General features: G+C 44.8%; 1 protein-coding gene across 3 annotated transcripts in view; it reads right to left on the reverse strand.

Moving 5' to 3' along the window:
* The window catches only part of LOC109313350 (syntaxin-binding protein 4-like), a 100,547-nt gene that overhangs the window by 59,049 nt on the left and 14,914 nt on the right, over window positions 1-26,584 (reverse strand). Inside the window, exons 2-3 of one of the 3 annotated variants that reach the window (XM_019539825.1) lie at window positions 17,585-17,652; window positions 4,318-4,391 (exon numbers count right to left, since the gene is read on the reverse strand). In XM_019539825.1, the coding sequence (XP_019395370.1) occupies window positions 4,318-4,391; window positions 17,585-17,622 (112 nt within the window). In that variant the 5' untranslated portion in view covers window positions 17,623-17,652. Of the gene's footprint in view, window positions 1-4,317; window positions 4,392-7,585; window positions 7,741-17,584; window positions 17,653-26,584 lie in introns of those variants that run through there. The other 2 variants (XM_019539824.1, XM_019539823.1) reach the window with 2 other exon arrangements.

Below are 26,584 nucleotides of genomic sequence, written 5' to 3' on the forward strand. Positions count from 1 at the left end.
TGGGCTGGGGTATGCGCATGTATTCATGCGGGCACTCAGCCCTCCACCCCAGCCTCAGATTGATTCCAAAAGGCTCCAAGATCTACTGCAAGAGGCTCCACGACTTACTAGTGGATAGAGATCCACTGGTTGGTGACCACTGTTGGTGAACACTCCACAAGGCAGCATTTGTATCTTTGTGTGTTTCTTAAGACCTATTCGACTCTAGACCACCGCAAAATGAAGCAGAATTTCAACCACAAGTTCAGAAAACTATTACATGGCTCACTTGAAAATTAATCATCACAATTTTGGATTGAAGATGGGTCTAACCACCTGCAAGTTGAAACCTAGAGAAAAAATAATTGAGAGATAGCTGTATAATCTTGCTAATCCAATGCTTTCTGACGTAGGTATTTGTAATGATCCCCTCTAATGAAGTAATTGGAGATCACTTGTCCTAGCCCTAGATTATTTTAAATCACTTAGACCCTTGCCTTTACCCAGGCTGATACCCTTGAGTATTTTATAAGTTCCAAGAAATATCTAGGCTAAAGACATCATGCTAAACAAGCAAACAGGCTAAACCTTCTCACTATGGAGATGAAATTGGCAATGGGTGGGGCTCCAAGTCTGGACGTATACACTGAGCTTGACTCACCGAGAGTGACAGGAGGACTGAGTGTATGTCCTTGCACTTAGGTACAACTGGGCACAGTGGCACCCTGGGTGGGAGGCATAAGATATAAGTACCACAGTGATCCCCAGATGCTCAGCTAGATGGACAGATGGAGCTCCATAAAGGTCCAACTAGTGGAAGCTGCCTATGATATGCCAAGCCTATACATCCTCAGTAGCCTTGACTGTGCTTCATCCTAGGCTGCTACTGATAACTTTTGTAGGGTTGGTAGCCGTTGCTGGGCTCCTCTGTAGAGATGCAGCAATGCGGTTCCTTACACAACCGCTCCTGGACTTGGTAGACATTACCCCAAGCAGCCAGGGCCTGGAGAGATTAGACTGGCTAACAAAAGGTCCCATAAGCCAAGGATGAAGACAGCCCCAAGTCTGGATCCAGGGCAAGGAAGTACCTTCACGGAAGGGTTCTGGTGAGGGAGCAGTATTTAGACCACCCAGATGCAACGAACAATTTCCCCTCTCCCTTTTGCTATGGGGTCCTAATAGAAGCAGAAGAGAATATTCCCTGAAGTGAAGGAGGATGGTCTCACTACAGTATGCATGGGCATACCTGAGCTAGATTTATTTTAGTTGGCACAGCAGTGAAGATGCTGTGGCATGGGCTGGTCAAGCCCACAAGGGACCCTAATTATTTATTCAGGCTGGCAGCCCTTGCTGAAGCCCATGGTGCTGTGTCCTCCTCACTGCAATCGTTATCCAAGTTATCTCTTAAATGTAGCTATTCCGTGTTATCTGTACTGAAATTTTACCTCCCTTCCCTGGCTATAACCTAAGACAGTGTTTCTCAACCCATGGGTTATGACCCCAAAGTGGGTCACAAGAACATATGAAAGAGCTGCAAACAAATTTAAAAAATGGATCAACAAACTGTAAAAATGAATTCTCCTTTAAAGGAGAAAGAAGTGGGAAACTGGCTTTTCTCTTGCATGCTGTCAGAGTTCCAGCCTGCAAGAAGCTGCTTGGGGCACCCCTTGCCCTACACACTCCCCCTGCCCCCCACACTGGGGGGCTGCAGCCTGGGGATAGGAGGCACTAGGTCAGGACTCACCATCAATGTTTACAAATGGGTCCTGGTAAAAAAATAAGTGTTGAGAACCACTGGCTTAAGAGATCCTTCAGCTGGCTGGGTTATTCTTCCCATAGTCAGCATGCAGGTCACATCGTGCCAGAGCTGTGCTCCCAAACAGGTACAGGCTTCTGAGGGCTGTTCTGACATAAAGACAAGGGCAGCCCCCTGAAGAAGCATGCCTAGGATTTTTGCACAAAACATATTTGGTGTGTGACAGAATTTCAACTAATTACACTTCCATGTAGGACATTACTCCAATATCCTTGCACACAGCTCCTGTCGATCAATGTTAGGAATTGTTCACATACATCTTTTCTGGGGAAAAGGTATGCTTGTCTTTTTAGGTCTCTAACTAGCATAGAGCAGTGGAAGGTGTAGCTTTCTTATAAGAATTATTCTTTGTTAAGCACCGACAGAGTACTGAGCACTGTGTAAGACACAGAAAGGGGGGAAATAACAAAAGGATTTTTATATGTATATTTATCTGATCTGGATTGTTTAGCATAATTCCTTGGTCTTACTTGCCTTTCACTGCCTCCATCACAGATCTCCACCTGTAGATTCTGTCCTGACTTTTGTGACATCCTCTTTCCATATATCTGTTTACCAAGACACTAATATTGTCATTCAACCTAAGGGCAGTTTTGTAAGAACAGGTTTTACAGACCTAAAACCAGGACAGAGATTTCCATAATTATTTTTATAATATGAGGCTTTTAAGTACTCCAATAAGAAAACTGCCATTTAAAAACACATCTATGTTAACAAGGTTACCTGTTTGTGAAAGCAGAGATGACAGCTCTAGCTGTTTCTAGAGCTACTCTAGCTCATCACAGAGGCCAGGGTCAGCGGGACTGCTCCTGGGAACCACACTGGGGTTGGTACAGTGGAGTACAGTTCTAGCCCCCTCAGATTGTCAGAAGAGCTGACTGGACAGAGCAGTGGCTACAACTCCATGCACCCTTTACAAGGCTATCTGTCACTTCTCTGGGAAACCATGGTCTCAAAAGGCCACACCCTGAGTTTCTCTCTAAATCCCTCCTTGCTTGGATACAAGCACAGCCCAGTTCTGCTGTGTGTACGTGCTGAGAACTGCCACGTCACCCAGTACACCTTTTCCTTTGCTACTTTCCCCCTCTTGCACGGCAGACAAATTATGATTATTCCATAGCTTTGGTGAAGCATAGCCTTGGTGAATTTCATCCTTGGTGGCTTACAGACCTCCTCCCCCGGGCATCAAAGCAAGACACAATTAGTCTTCTTCCAAGGCCAAATGCTGCTACTAATGATCTCAGAGAGGACAAATCTTTCTCTTCTGAGAATCTGGAACATAAAGTTCCTCTCTACCTAGTATTTTGATTAACATTGAAATGAACTCACAAACTAGTCACCCATGTGGATTTCTAAGAAATGGAACTACTCCAGTAGGGAAAATGCAGGGGAGAAATATCATGTAAAATTATATATCTGAAGACATTCGAGAGTAACACACACACACACACACACACACACACACACACACACAGAGGCATGTTTAAGGATTGCAGTCTCTTAACTCCTCCTCTGATTAGGTATTGAAAGATTCTTCCTTTTTGTGTCCATGTATCAATTGTAATAACATTATTGGCCAACAAAATTACTTTGCAGCCATTCTTTACAAGAGAACCACCACCCTTACCCCCTTATACAGCATCAACAGCATTTTAGAAGCAAAGCCAAGCATCTGAAGCAGCACAAAGGCCACACATCCCTCTCACAGTCCAAATGTCAATGCCTTATATTCTGTCCCTAAAAAAGACTAAAGAGCCTTCCATAAGAACACAGAGCTCTTCCTAATGCAGGCAGAAGTCATATCGGCTTCAGGCCCATGTCAACCCCCAATATACACTGAGAAGAGTCTCCTGCTACAGCAAGAAACCTAAAGGACAAAATTCTGACTCAGAATCCCCTAATCTCAAGTCAGCATTTTACTGCTGTAAGAACCCTTTGCACTGGCATGGAGTAATCATCAGGCTCTTCATTGACCCACTGGCACTAATCCCTATCTGTGGAGGCACATGAAACAGTGCATGTTTGATGAAACAGAAGTCACAGGGTGCATCATCTCAGGACAAAAAACCTGGGTAACCTGAATGAGGAAGGCACAAATCCACACAGGAAGTCCAAGCTGACAGGGAGCAAAAGCATACATATTCACAAAATTACAAACTAACATATGCAAACGCAGCTATGGTCAGAAATTATATGTTGTATCTGTTCTGATCAACCACTTGAAGTTAAGAATGATTTCCACCTGCTAAAGAATAGAAGTTTTAGAAAAATGGGGCTTACAAGATTTGCTCAGGAAGTATATGTCAGAGAGGAAAAGAAGCTAGGTTTTACACCTTCTCTTTCTGTATTTAAACTTAAAACATTTATACCCCCAAGTTGCAGACACTACAGCTGTCAACCAAAAGGCAACACAATGTTGTACGTTCTAGAATGATACACGGTGATATTGAACTAAAACATTGAAATCTTGAGTTGACGTTCCACTTCCTTTAATACTCATGTATTGCGTGTGTGGTACTCACCCAGCCCATTTGCGCAGTCATAGAAATCAATACAATGCACAGTACGATCCATTCCATATGGTCCCATTAGTGTCCTGGAAGAGAAACCAGATACAGTTTATTGAGGCCATGACTAATGACACAAGACAACAAATAAACACGCACACATACAGAAACTCAGTCCCTACACATAACTTTGCTACAGCCATGCAAACATGCATAGCATGAAAGACACAAATCCACATTTGAAATCCAAGATGACAGAGAGCAAAAGCGTATGTATTCACAAAATTACAAACTAACATATGCACCAACACCTCACAGTCACAGCTGATATGAACAGACAGTTTGTGTTCAGTTCCTCAAGTATTTATGGAGAACAGTGGTTCTCAACCTATTTGCCATAGTGGGCCACACCTGCAGCTCTCAATGTGTTATGTGGGCTGCACCCACACAGCTTACTTCCTGTGTATCCATTTAAAAAAGATTTTAATAAGCTGTCTCATGGGCCACAACAGCGTGCTGATTGAGCCTGCACGCAGCCCACGGACTGAGAACCACTGATGTAGAATAACTCCATTCAGGTTAGGAGAATTACTTAACATATAAACCTGTGCAGAAATCAGATGAAACTCTGGGCAAATATTCTGAAAGCGTTTACTGTAAAAAACCTTCCAATCTTGCAAACAGATGCAATCTATAACAAAGGAGTTTGGTTGTGATTTCAGACATACCACAGCCCAAGCTGTATCAATACCCAGGTGTTAAAACATATCCCAAGTCAATAACAAGGATGAGCAATGTTCACATACCTACGTTCATTTCTTTCGACAACCTGGTGGTTTGAGCACTGTCCTGTGAGATAGGAGACTCAGAGTCAAGTACCTGCTCTGCCTGACTTAGAGCAGAGGGTTTTGGGGGGGGTTAATCCCAGATCACTTCAAAAAAGATAGAGTAACGCACCTTAAATTTTTGTCTCCTACATGCCAGGCTGCCATCATAATCATCAAGCTAACGCACATCTATCACTCAAAAAACCCTTGACAAACAATTTGTGGTAACTGGTTCCACTGAAAATTCAGCAAAAAATTTCTGACCAGGTTTTATCTAAATCAGGAATTTCAGATTCCCAAAGCCTGGGATCCCCAGTCACCCAAACAAGTAAGTGAGCCATGATGTTAATATACTTGGATGACCAAGATAACTTCAAAACAGTTTGGAAAGGTCAAGAGGTTGTATATCTTCCAACTCTGATCTCCCATTAGCACAGATTCAGCAGTACTGACCATTTTGCAGCACAGACATGATGGACATACCATCTTCCACCCTGCAACAATCAATACTTCATCAGTGTAGTGTAGCATAGTAGAATATAAAACAGCATGGTATAGTAAAGCACAGTACCTGGAGTTAAGGCAAAAATAAGCTCCCTGAGTGAGGCAGCCCTGTAACACAGGCTCCTATCATTAAGGTTCTTTGAAAAAGATAATAGGAACTGAGACTGATTTCAGTGGAAACAGAATTAGACCAATGTTGAGGACTTCTGAGTAGGACCCTGATGGAAGACTGGTGGCTGCATCAAGCCACTGAATTGCACCTGACTGCTGTATCAGGTGCAATCCCCCCTGCAACATTTTTCTTTATTTTGGCTACTGAAGATCTATTTAGAATCAGTCCTATTAGTTTAAAACACAGACCTTTCTCCTCATGGTCCTCTAGGAACAGTCTCACTGTAAACCCTGTACATGAGAATGGTGGACTTTAACAAGCCACAAGCATCCAAATATTCAAGATGGCAGCCAAGTACTGACACCCTCTCTAGTTCAACCTTCCCCCATAAATTCTCTAGTTCCTAGAGATTACCTGACAGGACAAAGGAGTACCTCATTCAACAGAACTGAAATACGAGCTTGGCCTCAGCAAAGGCACAGAAATGGATATATAAGAAGATTTATTAAGCTAATGTAAGCTGAACAGGTAATGAGAGGCATAAACCTACAGATGCTGCTTTTCCTGCACTTAGATCCTTGCCAAGCATCTTGAAGCAATTTGAAAATACTCCTTCAAGACAGATATATGCAAGCCTTAGTTCCTGACTGGGAACTAAGTGTGAATTAAAGAATTCTTATCCCACACATTTATTAGTATCATCCGTAATACGTACATAATATTGCACATGTTCAAGGCACTAGATAAATATCAGTGGCTACATTCTCAACTATAAAAGGGCACAGCTCCTTTGTTTTCAGCCAAGTTACCCTAGTTTATACTAACAAATCAAGTGAATTAAAGTTACTCTGCAGAATCCTTCAGAATTACATGAATAAATGTCGGAGGAAAGAGTACCGTTACTCATGGGACTCTTTCTCTTAATGCAAACCAAAATGGAACATCACAATGGAGGCTTCATAGAATAGGTAACTAGGTGATTACACATAAATTTGCTTCTAGATGATTAGACATAAATTTGGATCTGCAAACAATGGAATGCATTAATAAAACCCCAAACAAACTGCGCTAAGACCAGAAGTAATACACTTTCAGATTTCAGACAACTCAAGGTCCCAGTGTGGGACTAAAAAAGATTTGGTGGAAGCAAATGGCCCTCAACATTGACAAACTCATGCTTAATATGTAAGAACTCAGAAAACTATGATTATCCATTAATCATTGTCCCACCTTGGGAATCAAGGAAGAGGAAGGGAGACTTTCATAGGAGAGCAGCAACTCAAGTACAATAGCACACTAGTTCACGTGCCTTTGCTGCTGAGGTTTTTTATGTTCCTTCCTATTTTAAAATGGTTTTCCCTTTCATCCTTACTGTCCCCTTGCTTTGTAGGTGACTCCAAACTAAGATCACAGCCATTCAATATCCCCTAACCTTTGCTCCTTAGTCTAGGATAGAGAGAAGAAATAAACATCATAGAAAATAACCAAAGGGCAGGGGAGAGCTTTAAGATTGGATGAGGCAAATCTTCTGCCTTATTCTAACAGAGACACTCCCGTTGGTTTTCGCATTCTGTCTCATTGTCTATGAGCTGTGAAATAGGCACACCATCCCTTCCCTACTAAATCACTTCCCTATTGAAGACAAAGAAATCTGTGTTTTTTACAGTTGAGCAGTTCTAGCGCCCAGCAACAGCAGCAAACAGTTGATCCCACATTAAATACCTATGACAGAGTCAGGAATCCAGTATTCTTGCTCCCCAAAGTTCCCCTCTGTTCATCTCCTTACCCTCCTCCAAAAGGCCACTCACATTCAGTCAGTTTATCTGCTTGGAGGCATTACCTGCTAATAATGATGGCTCCTTTGTAAAGGACTGCGACCGCTGGCATCTCGATCTTAGAGTTGTGCGATTTCAGCCCAGCCCTGACGGATTCTAGTCAATCTGCTTTGGCAGGAGTCCGATAAAGCAAGGGAAAAGGGGCAGTCACGTGATCTTCTTTTATGCTTGTTAATTCCACCCAACATTAACACAGATCAACTAAAAACATCTCTAACTTTAGATTAAAGCTTATGCAAGACAGACAAAGCTAGCATGGCCTATCAGAAGAGGCTTCCTGTACAAGCAGGGAAAAGAGCTATATATATATATTCATCCTCTCTTCTCCCGCCCCACAAAGCAGCACTGCTCATCCATAATTAGAACAGCAAAGCAATTATTTTGATGCATTCAACTGTTCATCTTTTGCAATCTCCCCTTATGAACCAATGCATGACAGGCAGCATTCAAGCCAGGACATGTGCTGCCAATGTCCCTCAGCAGCTGAAATCTGTACTAAAGCTTTTCAAATAAAAACATGCTGTATCACTTACAATTTTCCGCTTTAATATCTTGTTTGGTCCAGAGCTTTGCTCAGTGAATGAAAAGCAAATCATATTTGGTGGTGCCACTAGCTGCTAAGAGCTTATAGAAATAATTTGCCCTTAAATAACTATTCATCCAGTGATCTCAAAGCATCTCCCAAAGAATTTGAAAGTCTCGGTTTTACAAATGAGGACACTGAAGCACTGAGTGAGGAGGTCATGTGTTTTATCCAAACCCACATAACAAGTCAACGGCAGAACCTGAAATAGTTTGTCTGAGATCAACTGCTTTCCTCTATCCATCAGCTAAACCACACTCAGGATCCAATAGGGCTCAGAGGATTTCACATTAAAATGGAAAATGGCTCTCAAGAGGAGCAGGACTGAGCTCTTGGTGAGCTCTGCCTTATGTGAGTGCTAACTCCTATAGGGCCATGTGTATCTTGATGGGGTCAGGATAGGCTTATTCACCACTTACCCTCCTCTGGTTCTGGTTCTCCTGAACTCTGCTCTAATAGCTCAGAAACATCAAGCTGAAGGGCCAAAATCTGTCTGGTTATAACTGCATAAAAATAGAATTGTGGCTTAATTTGGTCCCAAGCTCTTCTTGGGTCACTGACTATCCAAGCTGAAAAAAATGGATGGAAAGTCCAGAAATGGAGTCCTCCTACAGTCACTGTATGGCCTTGGGCAAGTCCCTTCACCTCTCCTCCTCTCCCTCACCTTGTACCCTTGTCTTGTCTTTTTAGACTGTAAACTCTTAGAAGCAGAGATTGTAGGTACAGTGCCCAGCACAACAGGGATCAGACCTCAGCTGGGGCTTCTAGGCACCACAATAATGCAAATAATGAGCAATAAATAATGGACAATCCCTAGTGAGAACTGGGTTTTGTGTAGAAGGAAGGAGGGAAAAGCTCTGGTTTCTCAGTACTCTAGCCTGATGTTGCCCACCTTTAATGGAAAGCTAAAGCTAAACATGCTATTCATAACAACGTATTTATTCACTTAACATAGCTCTTTTTTAATGCTCACAGACCACCCATGTACAAGTTTCAGGGTAGCTATGTTTAAATAGTTTATACCTGCTAAGGAACCAGCTCCGATTTCTGAACGTTTGTTTATGACTGGAACTAATTATTCACAAAGCACTTTATACCTACTACAGCAAGGAGTCCCTCAGGGTTTTCCCCGTTGCACTTACATCTTGGAGCATACTCTAGTCAATATTAATTCTCTGTGCTCTATGATTGGCCAGTGAAGTCACATGATGTTGTTACAACTTGGCTGGATGATTCCTGTATCTACAAGGAGCTTTCAAAATAGCAATATTAAAACTTTAATAACAAATTCTAGAGCTGCGCAAAAGAACACTAACAAATTCTGTTATTTCTGTATTTCATATTTACTCAGAATTTTGCCATTTCCTAATGTTTAAAATTTTGATGAACATTTAAAAATTATTAAATCCACCCAAGTCTCTAAGTGGTTAAAACTCTATTCAAGTGGTTAAACTCTATTCCACATTTTTAATTATATTCATAGAAAAAAACAAAATTTGACTAAAAATGTAAAAATAATCAAAATGTGAGCAACTTTGGCTAGCTCTAGAAACTACACATTGGGATAGAGTATTTTGTGGCAGCGATGTGTTTAGAACATTTTCTCTTTCCTTGCTAAAGTGTCACATGCATGAACATTTGATTCATATGGGCTGTGACCAAGCTCAAAGTGAACTTGGAGTACCATTTCTATGTAATGGCCCTGTACTGCCCCCCTTCACTGTAGTATGAGACTGCTCCAGAACCTTTACTTTAGGTATCTCCAGAGCACCTTTAGGATGTAGGGCAGTGCTTCTAGACCCATTTTACACAAGGGAAACTGAGGCACATAGCTGCTATATGACACACCCAGGAAGCTTGGGGACAGAGCAGAGACTTGACCTCTTATCCTCCAGCCACCATTCCCCACCCATCTCCATTTCAATGAATATCTCTCCCCAAAACACTCTTCTTTTGCAGACAGTGAATGCATGGTGATGCTCCCGCAACATACAGATATTATAGCAGACTCCAACCTTTCATGCTCCTGATGGCTGTAATAACAATTGTACTCTAAATCCACTAATGCACTAATAATCCTCCCCAGCACAATAAGAGAATATTTCCATCCTGCTGCTAAAACTCACCACATGACTTGTGCTGTGCAGTGTCAGGAGCTCTCTTCCCCACCTCCCCGCTGATAAAGTAAGCTAAAGAATTAACTCTTTGTGCTTCATGGGGCACTGTCTCTGCTGGAGTGAACCGGTGTACCACAGGGGAGAGCTGTCTGCAGTTCTTGGAGTCACTGGAGTTCTGCCAACCTGGCCACAGCGTTTAGACATGGCAAAGGGAAGAAATACAGTTTCACACACATGCAGCTCACTGATGCAGAGGTCAGCAATGCTTCAGGACTGGCAGGCTCAAGTTATCCAGCCTGGTCCGAAGCGGGGCAGCCCTTCTGACTCAGCCACTGCCACTTTTCCCTGCTGCCCCCAAGTGAAGCCCCTCACCACCAACTGCCTGCCAAATCCCCTGCCTCCCCTCATCGAACTGCTGCAGAAGAACCAGCTTCACAGGCCTGATAGAATGGCTCCATGAACTGGATTTGGCCAATAGCCACAGGTTGCCAACTCCTGAACTAAGGACTCCATCCTGCCATTGAATTCAGTGGGACTTACTCTCCTGCCTAAGGATGATCATGAACTAAAATACTCTGCTAATTAGGGCCTGAAACAACTTAAAACGCCATCCCGTCCCCCCCCCCCCGGAAAGCAGCACTCACCCCACTCCTACCATGTGCGCATATGTGGGGCTGGGACAGATGGTGATGGCTGGCTCTCCTCACCCCCCACAACTCCTCCAGCTGCACCCCCTCAGTGGTGCCCTACATCACCTCCCCCCCCATGCTCATCTCTTGTAGAGCTCCTCCAAGCTGTGCCAGTGGTACAATCTTCCCCTCCCCCCATTTTTAATGGCATGTATCCCACTTCTGCATTTTGAAAAAATGGTCACCCTACCTGTCAGGTGGATCTGAAACAGCCCTTTTCCTGCTGGTGTTCTCTAAAGAGTCAGTCCTGGTACTACACCAGCAAAATGTTATTGACAATGTTACTTCAAGTAACATTCTTCAGTGCAAATTAGAGAAGATTCAGGCTTTCAGTTGCAGAGAAATAGCTTTCAACAGAGTCTTTTTCAATAACTCTGAATGTGGTGCCAAATTCAGCAACTTTTTATTACTTGTCCAGGAAGCACTAACATTATAGAAAATTAGGGCTGGAAGTAACCTCAAGAAGTCATCTAGTCCAACACCCTGCTCAAAGCAGGACAAGCCCCAACTAGATCATCCCAGCCAAGGCTTTGTCTAGCCAAGGCTTTGCCCAGCCAAGTCTTTGCCCAGCCAAGGATGGACAATCCACAGCCTCTCTGGGTAACCTGCTCCCATGTTTTACTACCCTCTTAGTGAGAAAGTTCTTCCTAATATTCTAACCTAAGCTTCCCCTGCTGCAACTTGAGCCTGTTGCTCCTTGTCATCTGTCACCACTGAGAACAGTCTAGCTCCATCCTCTTTCAAACCACCATTTAGGTAGCTGAAGGCTACTATTAAATCCCCTCTCAGTCTTCTCTTCTCCAGACTAAATAAGCCCAGTTCCCTCAGCCTCTCTCCAATTTGTTCGCATCCTTTTGTAGCGGGGGACCTAAAACTGAACACAGTACTCCAGATGTGGCCTCAGCAATAGGGAACAATCACTTCCCTTGATCTGCTGGCAATACCCCTACCAACACAGCCCAGTATAGATTTCATTAAGACATTAAGGCTAGAAGGGACCTCAGAAGATCACTGGGTCCAGCCCCCTGCCCCAGGGGCAGGAACCAGCTAAGGTCCAAGGATCCCAACAAGATAAGCATCCAAATGTTTCTTAAAAGAATAGGTGCTTGCACCACATCTGGAGGGAGTCTATTCCAGACCTTGGGGGCTCGGACAGTAAAGAAGTTTTTCCTTATGTCCAACCTAAAATGGTCTTGGAGGAGTTTGTGACTGTTGGACCTTGTAATCACTTGGGGTGCTCTAGTGAACAGGCATTCTCCCAGATCCTGATGCACAGCTCTTATGTACTTATACGCTGTCACCAGGTCATTCCTGAGCCTGCACTTTTCCAGGCTGAAGAGACCCATGGCTCTCAGCCTTTCATCAAAAGGCCTATTCTCTTGCCGTCTGAACATGTGCACAGCTTGCCTCTGGACTCTCTCAAGCTTTTCCACATGTTTCTTGAATTAAGGAGCCCAGAATTGGATGCAGTACTCCAGCTGCAGCCTCACTAAGGCTAAGTACAGCGGAACGATGAGTTTGAGATTTACTTGAGAAGCATCTATGGATGTAAGCCAGACATTTTTTCGCTTTACCAGCTGTGACATTGCATTGGTGGCTCATGTTCATCTTGTGGTCAATTATGATCCCCAAGTCTTTTAGCCATGGTGCTAGCAAGCGTAGCACTACTGAGCCTATAAGCGTGCCATAAGTTTTTTTCCCCGAGGTGTAGTACCTTGCATTTTTCCATATTAAAGGTCATCAGGTTTACATCCACTCACTTTCTAAGCCTACCAGGTCAGCCTGGATCACCAACCTATCCTCAGGTGTGGATGCTCTACCCCAAAGTTTAGTGTCATTGGCGAACTTGGCCAGTACTCTTCTGACACCAGTGTCCACATCATTAATAAAGACAGTAAAGAGAACAGGTCCAAGGATGGAGCCTTGGGGGACACCACTGGTCATGGAGCACCATGATGATTCACTTCTGTTGACTACTACTCTCTGGGTTTGACATCAGAGGCAATTCCCCAGCAATCAGACTGTGATGTAGCCGAGATCACAGCTGGCCAATTTTTCCATGAGGAAATCATGGGACACCAGATCAAAGGCTTTTTTGAAGTTTAGATATGTGATGTCAATCTCTACTCCCTTGTCCAGGTGATATGTCACCTGATCATAGAAGGAGATGAGATTGGTAAGGCAAGACCAACCTACAACAAGCCCATGTTGGCTGTCTCTCAGGGGTCTGCTGGGCTCCTCCCGGGTGTGCGGGAGGGCCCCTGATCTGTCTGCCGGATCACAGGAGGCTGCTCCTGCTGCCTGGGACAGGCACTGGGCGCAGCCTGCACCCAGCACCAGGAAGATTGGTGCTGCTGCTGGCCTGCACCCCCGGGAGGGCTGGGGGATGTGCCAGAATCCTCTCGCGGGGTGCGGCACCCAGATCTGTGCCGGATGACGAGAGGCTGCTGCTGCTGGCTGGGACCGGTGCTGAAACCAAGTAAGCCCAGCTTCGAAACATTTCAAGTGCCCTTGTTTCATTTTGAAACTATTACAAAGGCTTTTGTTTCATTTTGATTTTGCTGTTTCGAGCTCAAAATGTATCAAAACAGCTTCAAAATGAAACACCTGGCGAAATTTTGCACAGCCCTACAGCCAGGTGCAATAGTGAAAAAGGCATTGAGTACGTCGGCCTTTTCTGTATCCTGTCACTAGGTTGCCTCCCCCATTCAGTAAGGGACCCACACTTTCCCTGATCTTCCTTTTCTTCTTTACATACTCATAGAAACCCTTCTTGTTTCCTTTCACATCCTTTGCTAGCTGCAACTCCAGTTGTGATTTGGCCTTCCTGACTACCTCCCTGCATGCCCAAACAATACTCCTATATGTCTTCCTAGTTTTTTGTCCAAGTTTCCACTTCTTATAAGTTTCTTTTTTGTGATTTAGTTTACTGAAGAGTTCCCTGCTAAACCAAGCTAGTCTTCCTGCGCATCGGGATGGCTTGTTCCTACACTCTCAGTAAGACTTCTTTAAACGTACAGCCAGCTCTCTGAGACTCCTCTCCTCCTCAGACTGACTTCCCAGGGGATCCTGCCCATGAGTTGCCTGAGCAAGTCCAAGTCTTATTTTCTGAAGTCCAGGTTCCTTACTCTGCTGCTCTCCATCCTTCCTTTCCTTAGGATCCTAAACTCAATCATCTTGCGGTCACTGCTGCCCAAGTTGCCATCTACTATTTAATAATATATTCCCCACCAATTCTTTCCTGTTTGTGAGCAGCAGGTCAGGAATAGACTGGCCCCTAGTTGGCTACTGTAGAACTTGCACCAGCACTTGCACCACCACTGGTACTCTTCTATATGAGTCAGGGCCCAGGGCAAGCATCTGTGCTGAAGAAGGAAGCTTAAGTATGTGTTTAAGTGCCTATGTTCACCACCTCCATGCCAAGCCTGGGAAAGCCTTAAGAAATAAGCCCTGCCCACTCATTCCTGCTGCTTGCATGCCAAATCCAGGAAGACAAGCATCATAGCTTTTCTATAGTGGCACTGAGTGATAGACTGTCTTTCCCCAGCATGCTGACTGGTATGTTCTTGGGGCTGCCCCAAAACTGCCACACTGACTAGTCTTCAAGTTTCGGTGCATACAGCATGGAAATTAGCAGGCAGGATGTGCTTTGTGGGGTTCCCAAGCTCCGCATGGATGCAGTTTACATAAGCCATAAGGGTCAGATCCTATTACGGTCCAAATGCAATTCAGTTCCACCCTTCCTCCGACCTTGAAAAACTCTATCCATGTAACATGCAGTCATTAGGCCTTAACATCAAGTAACAAAAAGACACTGAGGGGGAGAAGAACCCACCCATCTTTTCCATAAACAGGTTTTCAGGGACTTGTGTAGGGTGAAATAAGATGGCAATTAGGCAACCAGGTCCACTGAGGTGCTTAAGTGGAAAAGAATCTAGCCAAAGCATTTTTCTGAATTGGACCCAAGGAGAATGAGTGAAAATAAATATACTTAAAACCATACCACAATACCTGAATGGTTAACAGGCCTCAGGGTTGCAGAGACAGACAATGCATTCAGCTTCCACTGAAACCAAACAGCTTGCCATTTGTCTTTTTTTGGTGGGGAGGTTGTTTTGGTTTGTTGTTTTAAAAACATGGGTCACCACCCCCAAATTCCTACCCTGATCCAGGTGACAAAAGCCCAGAAAGTCCAGGGGTCTTGGGAACCTGGACTTGGTGTTCACATCTCATCAAAATAGATTTTCAGGGAAGGAGCAGCCCAAAAAGCCATGTCCAGAACCAAAAGCAAGAAATGCATTTCTCATGGCATTCATTTACTGCAACCGCATCCTGAGAGTAGATCTCTCAGTAGCTGCTGGGGGCCTTCAACAGGGCTGTGAAAAAGAAATGCTACCACAAATTTTGTTCAAATTTCCCCATATTATTATTACAAGGGACTCCACTGTAACTACCTATTACATTGTTTGAAGAAACCCAGACAATTACACAAATGAAATGAAAATGAAACAACACCCTTACACTATCTACTTAGTAAGTCAGCACAATATTAAAAATCATGGATGTCATCACAAACCAACAAGCATCATGATCTATTGACCAATCTAGGAATTAGAACTCTTGGATTCTTTATTCTGCTGTGCACTGACTGAAGTGTGGGAGATACTGAGTAGGTCACTTGATTCCACTATGTCTCAATTTCCCCATCTGGAAAAGAGGAATGATGAGGCTTACCTATCCTTATAAAGCACTTTGAGATCAACGGATGATGGGTGCTATATACTATAAGGATATTTCCTATCAATCCATCATAATTATTAATAAATTAACCGCTACTCCTTGGGAATATTACAAATATATTTTAAATATAAAAGGTGTAATAATAATTACTATTAAAAAGCACAGCTCTAATATAGCACTTTTTTCAGTAGATCTCAAAACAATGATGAAAACATACTTGATGCAGAATGTATTGCAATTGAAAACTTGTCTAACTTTATTTCAACCATCCAATTGGTCTAATAAAAAGTTATCACCCTAAAAAAATCATTGCCCCGCCTTAATAAAGGAGGTCAATATTGTCACTCCCCTTTTCCAAAAGGGAAAAGTTAAGCACAGAGAGGTGATGTGTTTTGTCAAAGATCTACCAATATGGCAGTGAAAGCAGAGCCCAGGGTTCCTAAGCCTCAGTCGAGTACTGTATCCACTATTTCACACATCACCCCATAAGCATCAATTCATGCTGACTTTATATGAACATACTACTATTTGAGTTGACCACTGTGTGTGTGTTATTAGTGCACACATATATAACTTTTTCCAGTTTTTAGATTGCAGTTTAAAAATGTATTTGGCACCACTGTTAAACTTCTCATGTTCTGATGAAATATATACTTTTACATACCCCAGTAATGTGGTTTCAATTGGAAAGGTAGTCATTTATTGGATTTTAAGTGCTTGAGTTTTGTAGATCATGTGATAGATAAATAGTCATCATTTTGCAACCTTAACTTTTTTAAATAAAAGGGTTTGATTTCTTCTAAAGTATACACCTGGGTGTGGCACTTGGGAGGGGGGGTTACCTCTTTTAGGCAAGTAAATGAAGGCAGAATTTAAAATATTTTAAATAAATAGAATGAACAAGTTTGCTATTAAGACCTTGATTTGGGAAAGCACATAAACACACATTTAACTTTTAAATGCACATATTTTGGTTTTGCAACATAAAAGAGAATGTTTCACCACAGGTGGTGAAAGGGGGGTGCGCTAACCGGACTCAACCCACGCAAAGGCAGGGTAGCAGGTAGGGCTGTAGGGCAGCCCAGCCACAGGCTGCTGCAGCAGGATGGGGAGGGACGGGCACACTGAGATAACCTGCGCACTTGCAGCCAGGATTGCAGCTGGCCCAGCTGCAGACAGGTAAGTTTTTTACGATCTTTATGACTGCCTGGGCTTGGGGTGGAGGGGGGCAGATTGAGACCCCCACAGTGCAGGAGAGAGTGGGGTAGAGATAGGGCGAATCATTTGCCCCTGCCCCACTCCCTCTTGCACTGTGGGGACTGTCCCATGACCTGGCCTGGCTGAGACCCCATTCATGGTGAATGGAGCCCTGGCTGAGCTGGGTCATGGGACAGTCAAGGGGGAGGGGGGCACATGGCCCCCCCAGTCTTGGCATGGGGCAAGGGCAGGCCGCAGCTCTGAGGTGGGCTCAGCCTCTGCTCCCTGCCTTTGTGTCTCTCTGCCACCGCTGCTTTGAAAGCGGCATGGCGCGCCCCCCCCCCACACACAATTTTTTTTTCTCCCTCTGCCTATGCGTTTCACTCTAACTATACTTTTCTGTGAAAGGCCCTTTTTCATCAAAAAATAATCATGAGACAAAATATCAACCAGCTCCACTTAATTCCAAACATGTATGAACAGAGAAAGCAGCACTTTCCTTCCTTCTAGAGCTACAAACAAGATAAAAATAAGAGAAAAATGCTGAAAACAAAATGTAACATGAGTCCCCAACAAAATTTTCAAAGAAACAAAGTAGAATAAAAGCAGACGGGCTTATGTGGGAAAAAGAAACATAGGGAGAAAATGCCAAAAAATAATGGATAATGAGTTACCTACCGGTGATTGTGTCGGTGATAGTTGTATTCTTCCCCCATCCTATAGCCAATCACCAGAATTGTCTCTTCCTGCCAGGAAGCAAGGAGGCAAAAAAGGCTGTCATTTAATGAAAATATATTATCCAGCCATTTCCTTGACCTGCCTCTTTCATGAGAACTACCCAAAAATTCAAGGAAGAAACTTGTCCTCCACACTACTCAGGTGGGCTAAGTGGTGGAAGATCTTGCACTTTCCCTAAAGAGTCAAATACTGATCATTGCCAAAGGCAGAGTTTGGTCAGCTCAAATGCAGCAAATATTATGTTCCTAGGCTCCAGAGATACAACAGAAGGCTGAATTGGAAAAGGGGAAAGAGGATGTCTACAACAAGCCCAATGCACAGTAAGTTATTCTTTCTTTGTCATACATCTTTACACTTTCCCTTCCTCCCCATCCTACAACCAAGCAGCACTGAGAGCAGCATTGGCCAGTGGGACAGGAACAGGATGAGGTCTGCTTTCAGTGCCAGCCTGAAGAACTCTGCATTATCTATATGCAGCTAAAGATAATGGCAGCTAGCAGACACTGTGACACGAGGGTGAGACGTGCAATTGGCTTTAGTTAGGATTCTTTTGCCAACGTAAAGGCCTCTAGCAGAATGCTTTTATGGTGTCCTCATCATCTGAGCATTGCTGTGCGCTCCAAAACACCCACTGCTTCTGCACTGTTACTGGCTGAGAATCCCAAAATTTGAACTTTTACAGTTTTAATTCAGAATACTTTCTGAACCAAAATCAAGCAGTGAAGATGTTGCCTAGCTTAGATCTCATCTCTGTCACAAGAACCTTGACAGCACATTTAGACTTAAAAAAAAATCCTCAAGGATTCTGTTCTTAGTACCAGTCCCAGAACACTTCTTGCTTCTAGACAAGCAACATACTATTCCCATGGGAAATCCTGCCTTAAGCTGACTTCCTGCTACAGAATAAGAGATTTAGCCTTCTTGATTAGCATGTGCAGCCTTACTTCCCAGGCCCAAAACTGAGCAAGCATGAAACAGAACAGATAAAAAATTGTTCTGTGTATCTGAAGGATCAAATGTTCCAGCATTCTGTTTAATGGAGTACTCTTCTCATTCTCTTACAAGAGGGTCAAAGAGCTGCTGCTAAACTGTCCAACTCAGGGCAAAGAGGCACTCAGCATAGGTTGTCATCTCTAATGATGCTAGTTCCTAGTGTTCAGAACCCAGAGCTGGAAATCTTTCCTCAAAGGAAAATGCGCAGGAACTAATGTCAAGTCCTTATGACAAAGGAGGCAATAATGAAAGAGGTCTCTAGCATCTCCAGCCTGGAAAGGGATGTTTTGTTCATCTGCAGATCTCGATGCATTTTGTGAAGGATGCAGCCATCATTATCCCTTTTATTACCATAGACAGTCACTGAGACCCACAGAAGTGAAGTGACTTACTCTCAGATACACAGGGAGCATCTACACGAGACACTTCAAGAGCAGTAGATTAATTCTACTGCACACTAGCGCAGTGGACAAAACCTGTGCCTAATGTGCAATAGAATTAGTCTACTGAGCAGCAGCATCACCTAAGACGCATGTGCTGGCGTTATTGCGCAGTAGTCCTGGTTACTGTGCATTTAGTTAGTACCTGTTAGTACAAGCACTAAACTAAATGCAAAGTAACCATTGCACCTTGATGCACGTGTAGATGTGCCCACAGAAGACTAAAAGTGCCGTCCCCCTCTGCTTTTACATAAGAGACAAGAGTGACATTTTTAACTGGAACCTGCATCTTCTACTTCTGCCTCCTCCGTGAGATTCTTGGCCACTTCCAGGAACAGGGGGTTGACTCAGCGACCCCTGTTTGGATCTGTACCAGAGTAGATGGAGTGCTGAAGAAAGGAGGTTGGAGGAAAGCTGTCATGTCCCTAAAGGAAACTTCTGTATGCGTCACGTTCCTTAGGTTGTGGTAGATTAGACTCTTTTAAATTTCTTCCATCATTACTATTCATCTTCCCTCTTTTTTCCTTTTCTATTCTCAAGAATGAGCCACAGAAGAGAGTGTTATCTTTGGCTTAGCTCCTGCAGCTCAAGGAAGCAAACAAACCTGTTGGAAAGGAGGAAGTGCTTGGTTATGCCTACATACCTTGGGTGGGAATGAGTTTGCCTCCTTACATCCTTCAGGTAGACACATACAGCTCTCAGTGCTGACTACTTGTAAGATGGGGAGCGCAAGACATATGACAAAGAGATACAAAAAGAATGGAAACCCCAATGCACAAAAGGCAGGAGGTGGACATAGGTAGAGGAAAGGAACAAAAGAAGCTAGGGAGACAGATGGACCCCTGGAAATGGCAGGATAGTGATGACAGACATAGGTGAAAAGAAGTAGAGATACAGAGAAATAAACAAGGAAGAAACCCTGTCAGCAACTCTTAGAAGGCCTCAGCTGATCGGTGGTGAGATATGAATCACTCTCAAAAGCAGTCATTTTGGCGGACGACTCAGGGCTGACTGCCTTCCATCAAGGAGGCCTTGCTTTAAGCAAGGGGTTGGACTAAATAACCTCCTGAGGCCCCTTCCAACCCCAATTTTCTATGATTGTAAGGAGGTGACTTAGAAGAAGGCAACTTGCTTCCTCACTACTGGAGGACCCCGCTAGCTCACTGCTCTGTGGTACGTGCCCAGTTCACTGCCTGCCCTGCCACATCCCTCCTCTCATCTTTCACGTCTTCCACTGTTCTGTTACTCTGAAAAATACTTTACCAATATGTGCTGTGCATTTCACACCCCAGAGGACCAAAGCCTTGCCTCATTTTATCAAAGCATGTAGACTCTTTTCCCAATATAGAAAAAGGTGGTTTTGATCCACCTGCCAGCATGGGGTTACCCCAAACCTGAACAGTTCATTACCCCACAGGCCAGTAACTGGAATCATCATCTCTCCATTTCAACAATATTTGTAGGGAAACATTTCCACTACCACAGTTTTTCCCATTGTCCTTAACCTTATAGAGCTGCACAAGCTTTGGTAGTGAGTGTGAGCTCTCACAAAGGACTGGGTGAACAGGTCTGGTAGCAGTAGGATGACAAAATGGACACACAATAGACCAATAGACCATTATCACCATCTGGAACCTGCTTCCCTTACAACTGAATCGCACAGCTCCCTTTGGGCTTTTGTGTCAGCAGGAAACAATAATGTAAGTAGAATCAGAATAATTTTGTGTGGGACAGAAGTAAGTTAGGGTCTGAAACTAAGGATGGTGTTGAGCGGTAATGATGCCTGTTTGATGTAACCAGAATGCCTGTTGGTTGTCCATAAAACAAAGCAACTTTAATGGCCAGTTTTACCACGAAAATGCTAAACCAGACCAAACTTACAGTACTGAACCGTGGTTATAGAGAGACTATCACATTAGAAACTATGTTGCTGGTCTGCACCTTTATTACATCCAGTTTGCAATCAGTGGCTTGCCCATTTTCATTTTCACAAAGGTCTACAAAAACAAATCAAACCAGTGCAGAGCAATCACTGTTTCATAACAAAACAAAGGTCCTTAGGCCTGAACACACAAAGTAACTTGTATAGAGTTCAGATACTCTGAAAAGAAGCAAAAAGAGAAATCTATGTCTCAGAAGATTCAGTAAGATTCAACAAAGATTCAGTAATCAGTTAAAAAAAAGACTATCTACTGAGCAGCTTAAAACAGATTGCAAGCTATCTACAGGTGCAAATATTTTAATAAATATTAGTCATTTGAATGATTTCAACTAAGCAAGTTCAACAGGAACCTGTTCAAGGCAACTCTTGGACAGAAAAATGGATGAACATTATCTCCTAAAATTTTCACAATGTAACATTTAATATGTCCAAAATATAAGAAACCTTTGGCTATGAGCAAATTCACAGATGTCACTATGGGTTGTTAGAAATTTGTAACAATGGAGTACAGCCAGTGTGACAAATGCACAGGTCTGCACCTCCCTGACCAATGGGATATTCCTAGTCATTGGTAGGTCTACAGGGCTTGTAACATATACTAGACTAGGGGCAGGCAATTATTTTGGACAGAGGGCCGCTTAGGAAATTTTAGGGAGCTGTCGAGGGCTGCATGGGTAGCCCCGGCCCTTGGCAGTTGCCCCGCCCCCCAGTCGCCATATTGGGACCAGAAGTCCTGCCTCCAACCCTTGGCCTTTGCCATCAGAAGTGCTCCCCCTTGCCCAAGAAGGACTCCTTCTGGGAGGAAGGGTGCTGCAATCTTGAAACCGGAAAAAAACCCCAAATCATATACAAAAAAATACAACATCTACTTTAACTTATTTTAATTTTATTCAAAAATATTCTTATACTGATTGATGTATTTATGAAGTGTATCTAGAGGTGACTGCATAGTAGCTCAAAATACAGTCCTACTGTACATTGTGCGTGGGAAGTAAGGGGGTGTATGTGGCATGGTGTAGCTGAAGAGTGTGTGTGGTGGGGTGGGGTGTGGGTATGGTGGGTGGGACGGGTGAGAAAGAGAGAGACGGGGCCAGGCTCCATTAAATGAGGCTCTTGCAGACTTCATGAGAGCCTCATGCAGTGCAGCCAGGCAGACCCCGCACCCAGGCTCCACACTCCTGCCGCCATACCCTCGGCCCCTGCCAGTCCCAAGCCACTGGCATGGGCTCCATGCCCACCCACCACCACTATTTCCCTGCTTTCCCTCCTGCACACTTGCCCACTATCACTGCTCCCTGCACTGCTTCCCATGGCCCCTGCTCTCACCGTGACCACAACCCCTGCCACTCCCTACTGCTGCGGTCACAGCTGCCATGGCCACAGCCTCCTCTGCTCCCCACGGCCCCCACTGCTCCTTGCTGCTGCGGCCACAGCCCCTGCTGCTCCCCATAGCCATGGCGTCAGCTCTCACTGTTCGCCACAACCCCCGCCGCTCCACACTGCCGTGGCCTCAATCCCCACCACTTGCCACGGCCCTCTCAGTTCCCTGCTGCTGCATCCATGGCCTCTGTCCCTCCCCATGCTGCTGTGGCCCCTTCCACTCCCCATGGCCGCTGCCCCTGTTGCTCCCTATGCCATGGCCACAGCCCCCACTGCTCCCTGCAGTCCCTGCCACTCCATGCACACTTCCTGCACCCCCATCGCTCCCTGTGGCCCTCCTGCCACTGCCACTTCCCTCTGTCCACTGCTTCCTGCTCTGGCTCCAGGCTGGCCTGGCAAGCACCACAGGGCTCATGGCAAGCACCTGGCTGCTGGGCTGTTCGCAGTGGTTTCCCCACATCCCTCCATCCGATCTTATCTTACTTTCCACTCGGATGGAGGGAGGCAGAGAACAGCTCCAGGGTCGCATGGTCAGAAGCTGCAGAGGCTTCTGGCTGGGGGTGGGAGAGGGGTGGGGGACAGGGGGCAGGGTGGAGCCGGGCTGGCCTTGCTGCTCAGCCACTGCATCCTTCCACAGGCTCCCCTGGGTCCTGCTGGCTGCACGTCACCTTGACAGGCAGCCAGGGGCAGGTAAAAATTAATTTTCTTAAATTTTTAGGGGTCCCATGGGCTGGATAGAATGGCCTGGCAGGCCAGATCCAGCCCATGGGCCATATTTTGCCCACCCCTGTACTAGACCATGGGTTTTCCCTTTTGTAGATTCAAGGGGCATTTGTACACGTGCTCTAGGAAGGGGGTGGGGCACTTTAAAGTGCCCAGAGCATCTCATGTATCAGTGTCCTCTCGCATATAAATGGCAGTGGAGACAATTTATCTAAAGCTTGTTGAACAAGCTTTAGATAAAGCTCCCCCGCTGCCATTTTTAAATGCAGGGATGCTGAAACACAAAACATTGGAGTCTCCTGGAGCACAATAATTACCATACTCCAAAAGACTTGGTTAATAGAGTCTGCTCTGTCATGCTGTAATGCAACCTCATGGCTTGTGTATAGATGCCCAAGAGCCGTCCTCAGAAAGCACCAGCTCTTAGTTTACACTCATTTCTGACTGGCAAAAAATACTAGAGCAATTCTTCTGTTGCAAAGAACTCAGAAAGCCCCAGCAGATCAGCATGGCTTTAACACTAGGGGTTCCTATTTTAAATGTCTTGGTTTATCTTGTGAATCACATTTGAGCACCTAACAATGCTAATATTGTACAACACTCTGCATCACCCCTGAAAGGATCTCAAGTCTTCCCAAGGCACATTAATGCCCTGGCTGAGCATCATTGCACTAGACAGAAAGATGATTTAATTATTAAACTTGCAGAGTTTTATGAAAACAGCTGAAAGCATATAGTTAATCAGAGCTACTGGATGCAAACAGGAGACTGCTGCATTAGATGTATTTCTGTAATGCAGGATGACGGGTAGCAACCCTTCTGATGGATTAAGCTAATAACACATCATTAATTTCATGTGAAGTGCTCCCACTCTCTAGATCTCCCATTAACCTCCAGCAATGCTGCTACTACTGCTTCTATAACAGCACCTTGCATATGGGCTGTGCCCTTTTTCCCGGTTACCATACTACAACCATTTTCATTATCCAGCTCTCTGATCATCCAGTCCTCACATGGAGGGTGTTATCAGATTAGATGGCACAGTTGGCAGACGTGAGATAACACTATCATTTGTGGGTCTAGGATTCCTACATTAAATTCTATGAAGTTAACTAACATGCCCTTTACTGAGAAAGCAGTTTGCTCATCTCAGCCAGTGCAGCTGAAAGGAACTCTTTGCTGCATTTTTTGTATTTCCAGTTGTCTTAATGATCCATCATTATTTCTTTGTTTTTTGCATTTCATACAGTGCTGAGCTCATAAGCCAGATTCAAATGCCAGTCATGTAAATGAGTAACTCTACTCAAATCAATCCAAGGATCTTGGCTCAAAATCAGTGTGAGAAAAGGACCAAGTTCCCGCCTGCAGCCACGAAAAATTTAGGCTTGCAGATGCCATGAGGTGGTGCCAGGTGACAGAAGCCCCACTTCAGTATTTCGGTGCAAAAGACTGATTGTTGGTTACACACCAACCCTTCCAGGGCTGAAGGAGAGGACAGTGCATCTCAAAAATTCTGTGTTGTCTTGGGACTGGGCAATGTTTGGTTCATCTGAAAAGACACTTCTACTGAAGGGTAGATGTCATTTGCTGCCCTGACAGTGAAAGGCATTAATTTGACTGCTTTCACTGAAGGGTCACATGGGCACACCAATGCTGCTGGGGTTTAATATATTAAATAAGTACAGCATGGCAATACCAGCCTCCTCCAACCCCTGCCTCATTCTGCTTCTTCAATCCTACCCACAAGCAGTCACCTGGAGCAATGGAGAGGCTAATAATATTTCTGACTCTGGTCTATCCCTGGACTTTCTGCTGACGCTGCCAGTTCTATGGCAGTAGTTTCTGTGAGGAACACAGCTGTTCCCTCTGTGTTTGCAACTCATTTGTGCTGAGGTATACAAAATCTTTTTAAAGCCCTTTTGATTTTGGTATTGTAAAAGGGATTTAGCGTAACTGAGAACTGAGCTCTAAGTGTGTGTATGTCTATGTACATGTGTGCATTTGTGTTGTGACAAACCCCTGCCCAGAATACCTTGGCGCCACAGCCCAGGTGGCTAGGCCACACTAAAAGCAGCTGACATCACGTGGCCAGAGGCAATGATCCCGGTTGGCACAGAGCCCCCAGATGCCACGTACTTACAATGGACCCAGGAGCTGAAACAGGGGCAGAATGCATCCAAATGCTGAAGATGGAGCCAGACACTCTCCCCACTGCTGGAAGAGGCCCCACACTCCCCCTGACAGCTGGTGTGCTAAGGAAAGCAATGCACACATGCCGTTCAGTGGAGGAAACCAGGGAAAACTTGGCCGCACTCCCAATTGCTGGCTGGAGGCTGGCTACACTGCCGGGGACCAAAAGGTCCAGGTGAAGCCTGGAGAACTCACCTGCCCATGGAACAGGGAAGTCTGAGGGTGACGCCAGCCTGCCCGACACAACTGACAAGCAGCTCCACATGGATGTGAGCCCACTTACAGATGCAGACTGAGGACCACCCAGGAACCTGCAGGTCAGGTGGGGCTGGAAGAGAGCAGCCCAGTGGGTCCTGTGGGCACCGGAGGAGGAGAAACCCTGGAGGAAAGGTTCATGAACCCCACCCACCCCATCAGTATGGCCTTGATCCCAGAGCACACCAACAGAGGAATGCTGAGCAAGAGGCCCCAGACAGCTGCAGCATGGAGCATCCTAGGACTGTGGCACCGTGGGACTGTGGCATACCTGGTTCGGAAGGTGGATGGGAAGAGCCTGCAGCAAGAAGCCAGCACACTAGGAAAGCAACTGAACCCCAAGGAGGAGTGAAGGGTACACTGGGCACTCAATCCCTCATGCTCAAGTTTTAGCTGCTCAGTGTGGGGACAATGTTGCCCTACCTACCAATAAGGCCAAGCTATTTAAGATCTTTGTTGTGTTGTGATTTTCTGAGAGCACCAGAACCATAGCAAGACCCCTGCAAAGTCCCTCTTCACCGAGCCACCATGTGGGCAAAGAAATCTGCAATCATGTCAAAACAGTATCTGGATCCATCATGACACCCAAGTAGAAACAGGTGGGGTGTAGGGAAGGAGGAGCTCCATGGAAGATGTGCCAAGGGAGTCTCCCCTAAAGGAACCACAGAGCAACACCTCCAGAGGTATACTAGGGAACAACAAGTCATGGCAGAAAAATAGGTTCAAGTGCAGCACAGCCCTAAGTGGCAGGACACACCCATTGGCCCATATGATGGGCATGGGCCTGTCACAGTGTATATGAAAGAAATTAATGAATGGGTGCCATGTCTGCATGTGCTGGAAGTTGTATTACCATGTCTAACATTTTGTGTCACTGATAACATTTTAACAGCATCATTAAGTTGGGAAGAGTGGCACCTTCAAGAGCTTTTAACCACTTAAATTATTAAGAATGGGTGATCCCAACTCAGTGATAAAGCTGTGCAAGGTCATCAAGGGCACTTTTCTGTACAGAAA

The sequence above is a fragment of the Crocodylus porosus genome, unplaced genomic scaffold (genome assembly GCF_001723895.1).
Source record: "Crocodylus porosus isolate Cpor-Errol unplaced genomic scaffold, CroPor_comp1, whole genome shotgun sequence".
Classification (NCBI taxonomy): domain Eukaryota; kingdom Metazoa; phylum Chordata; order Crocodylia; family Crocodylidae; genus Crocodylus; species Crocodylus porosus.